At 37.6% G+C, this 7,557-nt stretch overlaps 1 protein-coding gene across 1 annotated transcript; it reads right to left on the minus strand.

The window, feature by feature from the left end:
• Positions 1-681: 681 nt before the first annotated feature.
• LOC138851899 (uncharacterized) lies at positions 682-6,630 on the minus strand (the record flags this gene model as incomplete). The annotated part of the gene is made up of 2 exons (XM_070081422.1): positions 6,324-6,630; positions 682-882 (listed from the first exon to the last, which is right to left on the minus strand). Coding segments are annotated over exons 1-2 (508 nt in total), but the record flags the coding sequence as incomplete, so codon positions are not given.
• Positions 6,631-7,557: the final 927 nt, after the last annotated feature.

Raw genomic sequence — 7,557 nt, forward strand, 5'->3', positions numbered from 1 at the left:
AAAAATGGCCGTACACCATATTACGATGAATTTCTCTAAAATTTCAAGGTGTTTCCATTATTTTGGCCAACCCCTTGTTTTGAATTGAATCTCACGAAATACAAGGATATGACTTTTGGTGATCAGTCAAGTCGACCGGATACCAGAGTGAGCATAGTTTCAAACATATCACCAGAGTCACCAACAAACGAAAATCCTCTGTAGACAAAACTTGTTTTTTTTTCATAAATCTAAGAGTAGCTTCAGGAATCTCAACCATCATTCGAAACCCTCTATATAATATTTGTCATGCCCATTTTGAAATATGCAACACTAGAGTTTAACTAACACTTGGAGACGTTGAATAACTATACAAAATACTTATAGAGAATTTAGATGATAGACAGAGTTTGACTGTTTGAAAGATTAGAGAAGGTAATATACAGAAGAGATATGAAGAATTCAAGACATAATTTAAACTCAGGATGGTCAGGAAGAGGAATGGACTAGATAAAGATGTTTGTAGATTGAATCTGGTAAGTGGCAACAAGAAAATTATGGCAGCAGCTGAGACTCAACCCTTGTAACCATATAATGTTTATTACATACACATAGAAAAGCACAAACACACTAACATTATAGACAAAGGCACAGTTATGGGGGAATACTTCGTTAAGGAAAACGAAATTTTTTGGACAATACCTATTGCTTTAGAAAGAAGTGACTGATCACAGCGTGAATCATTTAATAAAACTTGAAGAACTCCAGAATGGTTGCGCCTCGCTGCATAGTGTAGAGGTGTCCATCCATTATCATCCTGACAGTTGGGATCAGAAGCCGCCAGAAGGATCTTCACACAATCTATATGACCAGCCGCAGCTGCTATGTGAAGAGCAGTCTTACCTGCAACATAAATAATTTTGAATATATTCGTCATAATATTGTTACTATTAGTAGTAGTAGCAGCAGTAGTGGGGTGGTGGTGGTGGTGGTAGGTGTGTAGTGGTGGTGGTGGATGGTAGTGTGAGTGAGTGTGGTGGGAGTTGGTGTGGTAGGTGGATGGTGGTAGGTGGTAGGTGGTAGGTAGTGGAATGGTGAGGGTGTGAGTGGTAGTGGTGGTGGAGTGGTGGTGGTGGTGGTGAGTAGAGGTGGTGGTAGCTGGTGGTGGTGGTGGTGGTGAGGTGGTGGTGGTAGTAAGTGGTGGTGGTGGTGGTGGAGTGGTGGTGGTGTAGGTGGTGAGTGGTGAGGTGGTGGTGTAGGTGGTGGTGGTGGAGGTGGTGGAGGTGGTGGTGGTGGTGGTGGCGGTGGAGTGGTGGTGGAGGTGGGAGGTGGTGGTGGTGGAGTGGTAGGTGGTGGTGGTGGCGATGGTGGTGGTGGTGGGAGATGGTGGTGGTAGGTGAGGTGGAGGTGGTGCGGTGGTGGGGTGGTGGTAGTGGTGGTGGTAGTGAGGTGGTGTTAGTGTGGTGGTGGAGTGAGTGGTAGGTGGTGAGGTAGTGGTGTGGTGAGTAGTGAGTCTGTGGTGGTGGTGGTGGAGAGTGGTGGTAGGTGGAGTGGTGGTGAAGGTGGTAGCGGTGTGGTGGAGTGGAGGTGGTGGTAGGTAGTGGTGGTGAGTAGAGTGGTGGAGTGGTAGGTGGTGGTGGAGTGGTGGTGGTGTGGAGTGGTAAAGTGGTGTGGATGTGGTGGTAGGTGGAGGTGGTGGTGGTGGAAAGGTAGGTGGATTGGTGGAGGTGGTAGTAGTGGAGTGGTGGATGTGGTGAGTAGTGGTGGAGTAGGTGAGAGGTGGTGGTGTGGAGGTGGATGTGGTGAGTGTGGAGTGGTGTGTGTGGTAGTGGTAGTGGTGGTAGTAGGTGGTAGGTGGTAGCAGTGAGTGGTAGGTAGTAGATGGTAGTGTGGTGGTGGATGAGGTATGGTGTGAGGTGGTGTGGTGGGGAGTGAGTGGTTGGTGGTGGTGGTAGTAGTGAGGTGTAGTAGCAGTGTGGTGGTGTAGGTGGTTGGTGGTGGTGGTGGAGTGGTGGGAGTGCGCGGTGGTGTGAGGTGGAGTCCTGTGGAGCAGTGAGTGTGAGGTGTGGTGGTGGTGATGGAGCGTAATGGTGGTAGGCAGGTTGTGAGTGGTAGGTGGTAGGTAGTAGTATTTAGTTTAGTAGTGTAGTGGTGGTGCAGGTGGTGGTGTGGAAGCGTGGTAGGTAGAGGTAGTGAGCAGTGTGGTAGTGGGAGTGTGGTAGGTACTGTAGGTGGTGGTGAGTGGCAGTGGTAGAATGGTGGTGGATAGGTGGTGGTAAGGTGGTGGTGGTGCAGTGGTGGTGGTGGTGGGACGTGTGGTGTAGGTGGAGGTGGTGGTGGTGAGTGGTGGTGGTGGTGGTAGTGGATGGTGGTGGTGGAGTGGAGGTGATGTTGTGGTGGTAGGTGGTGGTGGAGATGTGGTGGTAGTGGTGGTAGGTGGTGGTGGTGGTGGAGTAAGAGTGAGTAGTAGTAGAAGTAGTAGCAGTAGTAGAAGTAGCAGAAGTAGTAGTAGTAGTACTTAGTTTCGAGTCTCCTTCAGCCAGTAATCAGTGTTTGTGTATATTTCGCCTGCAGTTGCGATTTCCTTGCATTGTTAAACTCTCTAGAAAGGCTGTTGCATGCAGGGGATGAGGTGAAAAGCTGTAAGGATTCTCCCTGAAATCTGGCTGCCTCGGATCAAATGTCTAGCGGAAGATGGACGCCAGGGCATTGTCCAGTGTGGTTAGATTGGTGTAGCACTTTGTACCTTATTCCAAGGTTCGTAGGTTCGAGTCTCCTTTAGCCAGAGATCAGTGTTTGTGTATATTTCGCATGTTCTTGCGAATTCCTTGCATTTTTAAACTCTCTGGTAAGGCCTGTGCATGCAGGGGATGAAATGACAAGCTGTAAGCCTTCTCCCTGAAAGCTGGCTACCTTGGATCAAACGTCTAGCAAAAACTGGACGCCAGGGTATTATCCAATGTGGTGAGATTGGTATAGCACTGCATACCGTGTTCCAAGGTTCGCAGGTACGAGTCTCCTTCAGCCAGGGATCAGTGTTTTTGTATATTTCGCCTGCTCTTGCGAATTCCTTGCATTGTTAAACTCTCTAGTAAGGCTGATGCATACAGGGGCTCAGATGAAAAGCTGTAAGCCTTCTCCCTAAAAGTTGGCTGCCTTGGATCAAACGTTTAGCGCAAGCTAGACGCCAGAGTATTGTCCAGTGTGGTGAGATTGGTATAGCACTGCGTACCTTGTTCCAAGGCTCATAGGCTCGACTATCCTTCAAACAGAGATCAGTGTTTGTGTATATGAACTCATTTAAAATTAAGTCCTTTCTAAAATTTTCTCTTATATGCTTAAAGATATATATTTTTAAATTAATGTTAATGTAAAAAATTTTAATTTTGCACCAAAAGAATCTTAGAAAACTTACCTAACTTTATTATAACAAGAACAATTGATTTTACAGTAACCCAACTAAATATATTTTACATTTGTTTACAATATTTTAATGCTAAACAAACACAGTGAAATATATTTTTTTTCGTTAAGTTCAGAATGATTTTGGCAAAATTATTGCATGCACAAATTTTCACTTGTCTTATATGGCAAGATGAGCGTTGCTATTTAAGCCAAGATCGCAAGTTCTGCCTATTCGGCACGACATATATATATATATATATATATATATATATATATATATATATATATATATATATATATATATATATATATATATATATATATATATATATATATATATATATATATATATATATAAATATAACATACATTTTTTTTTCAACGTACCTGCCATATCCCACCAAGGTGGGATGGTAAAAAAGGAAAAACGAAAGTTTCTCCTTTTACATTTAGTAATATATACAGGAGAAGGGGTTACTAGCCCCTTGTTCCCGGCATTTTAATCATCTCTTACGAAACGCATGGCTTACGGAAGAAGAATTCTGTTCCACTTAGCCATGGAGATAAGAGAAAATAAACAAGAACAAGAACTAGTAAGGAAATAGAAGAAAACCCAGAGGGGTATGTATATATATATATGCTTGTACATGCATGTGTAGTGTGAGCTAAGTGTAAGTAGAAGTAGCAAGATGTTCCTGAAATCTTGCATGTTTATGAGACAGAAAATAGACACCAGCAATCCTTCCATCATGTAAAACAATTACAGGCTTCTGTTTTACACTCACTTGTCATGACGGATATATATATGTAGATATATTTTATATATATATATATATATATATATATATATATATATATATATATATATATATATATATATATATATATATATATATATATATATATATATATATATATATATATATATATATATATATATATATATATATATATATATATATATATATATATATATATATATATATGTATATATACGTATATATATATACATACACATATATATATATATGTATATATATATATATATATATATATATATATATATATATATATATATATATATATATATATATATATATATATATATATGTATGTATATATAAATATATATATATATATATATGTATGTATATATATAAATATATATATATACATATAAATATGTCTGTATATTTATATATATATTATTGTTGGTCGACAAAATAATTGAAACACCTAGCATCTTCTCATAATAATTTTGTAACGTGTATAAAATTTTGCTATTTTTGTGTTTTTATGATTTATTATTAGTCTTTCTTATTCTTTTTTGCTGAAAATTTTATTTTTTTACAGATTTATGAAGAGAAATTAACTAAAATCCCTAAAATGATAGATCTGTCAGACTTTGAATGGGTTCGAATTGTTGGTGCTCGTATGAGTGGTTGTAGCGTAACGGAAACAGCTGGACTTTTTGGTTTATCAAAAGGTATTGTCTCGAAGGTGATGACAGCCTTTGCAAAAGATGGGAAAACCTCTTCATCAAAGAAAAACTCTGGAAGGAAGCGAAACCTGTCAGATAGGGATCGTCGAACTCTTTCACGGATTGTTAGAAAGGATCATAAGACTACAGCACTCAAAACTGCAGCAGAGCTTAATGAGCACCTCCATAACCCAGTTTCCACAAAAACTGTAAGAAGGGAACTTCATAAAGCTGGATTTTATGCGAGAACTGCAATTAGGAAACCCTTACTTTCAAAAACCAATGTTGAAAATCATGTAGAGTGGTGTAAAAATCATGAATAGTGGTCCTTAGACCACTGGAAGAATTTTATTTTTCTCCGACGAGTCATCTTTCACATTATTTCCAACCTCAGGCCGAGTATACGTGTGGAGACAGCCAAAAGAAGCATATGATCCCGACTGTCTTCTTCCAATTGTTAAACACGGAGGAGGTTTTGTGATGATTTGGGGTGCTATGTCTTGGAAATCTGCAGGCCCAAAGGTTGCCGTTCATGGCAGAATTAAAAGTTAAGATTATTTAAACATTTTAGCAGATCACCTTCATCCTATGGTTGCAACACCATCATCACTTAAGGAACTGGAGACTGTTTTATTTGAAGAATAAAATCGACAAAAATACCCCTAGAATCTATTCAAACATTGTATGAATCAATTCCTCGTAGAATTCAAGCAGTAATTACTGCCAAAAATGGTCGTACACCATATTACGATCAATTTGTTTAAAATTTCAAGGTGTTTCCATTATTTTGGCCAACCCCTTGTTTTGAATTGAATCTCACGAAATACACGGATATGACTTTTGGTGATCAGTCAAGTCGACCGGATACCAGAGTGAGCATAGTTTCAAACATATCACCAGAGTCACCAACAAACGAAAATCCTCTGTACACAAAACTTTTTTTTTCATAAATCTAAGAGTAGCTTCAGGAATCTCAACCATAATTCGAAACCCTCTACATAATATTTGTCATGCCCATTATGGAATATGCAACACTAGAGTTTAACTAACACTTGATATATCAGCAAGAATAATCCCCAGTTAAGGGGTTCAAGCATTTGATAAAAGAACAAGTGGAGACGTTGAATAACTATACAAAATAATTTTAGGGAATTTAGATGATAGACAGAGTTTGACTGAAAGATTAGAGAAGGTAATATACAGAAGAGATATGAAGAATTCAAGACATAATTTAAACTCAGGATGGTCAGGAAGAGGAATGGACTAGATAAAGATGTTCGTAGATTGAATCTGGTAAGTGGCAACAAGAAAATTATGGCAGCAGCTGAGACTCAACAAATGTAACCATTTAATGTTTATTACATACACATAGAAAAGTACAAACACACTCACAATATAGACAAAGGCATAGTTATGGAGGCAGACTTTATTAAGGAAAACGAAATTTCTAGGACAATACCTTTTACTTTAGAAGGAAGTGACTGATCACAGCGTGAATCATTTAATAAAACTTGAAGAACTCCAGAATGGTTGCACCTCGCTGCATAGTGTAGAGGTGTCCATCCATTATCATCCTGACAGTTGGGATCAGTAGCAGCAAGAAGGATCTTCACACAATCTATATGACCAAAATCTGCTGCTATGTGAAGAGCGCTCCTACCTGCACCACAAAACATTTTGATTTGATTCATCGAAATATAATTAAAATTATTATTGTCAGTAGTAGTTGTAGCAGCAGCAGCATTAGTAATACGAATAGTAGTCATAGTCGTTTATGAATCAGCAGTACTAATATTTATTTTCTTAAAATTTATGTATTTCACATTATGTTTCAACAACAACAACAACAACAACAACAACAACAACAACAATAATAATAATAATAATAATAATAATAATAATAATAATAATAATAATAATAATAATAATAATAATAATAATAATAATTATTATTATTATTATTATTATTATTATTATTATTATTATTATTATTATTATTATTATTATTATTATTAAAAATAATAATAAAAGTAATAATAATAATAATAATAATAATAATAATAATAATAATAATAATAATAATAATAATAATAATAATAATAATAATAATAACAAAGATAATTATTATAATAATTATAACAGCAAATCAAGTTGCTTGGCTTCATATCAAGAAGCATAAATAATAGGAGTCCTCAGGTTGTTCTTCAACTCTATACATCCTTGGTTAGGCCTCATTTAGATTATGCTGCTCAGTTCTGGTCACCGTATTACAGAATGGATATAAATTCTCTGGAAAATGTACAAAGGAGGATGACAAAGTTGATCCCATGTATCAGAAACCTTCCCTATGAGGATAGACTAAGGGCCCTGAATCTGCACTCTCTAGAAAGACGTAAAATTAGGGGGGATATGATTGAGGTGTATAAATGGAAGACAGGAATAAATAAAGGGGATGTAAATAGTGTGCTGAAAATATCTAGCCTAGACAGGACTCGCAGCAATGGTTTTAAGTTGGAAAAATTCAGATTCAGGAAGGATATAGGAAAGTACTGGTTTGGTAATAGAGTTGTGGATGAGTGGAACAAACTCCCAAGTACCGTTATAGAGGCCAGAACGTTGTGTAGCTTTAAAAATAGGTTGGATAAATACATGAGTGGATGTGGGTGGGTGTGAGTTGGACCTGATAGCTTGTG

Source organism: Cherax quadricarinatus, unplaced genomic scaffold, assembly GCF_038502225.1.
Source record: "Cherax quadricarinatus isolate ZL_2023a unplaced genomic scaffold, ASM3850222v1 Contig2661, whole genome shotgun sequence".
In the NCBI taxonomy this organism is placed as follows: Eukaryota; Metazoa; Arthropoda; class Malacostraca; order Decapoda; family Parastacidae; genus Cherax; species Cherax quadricarinatus.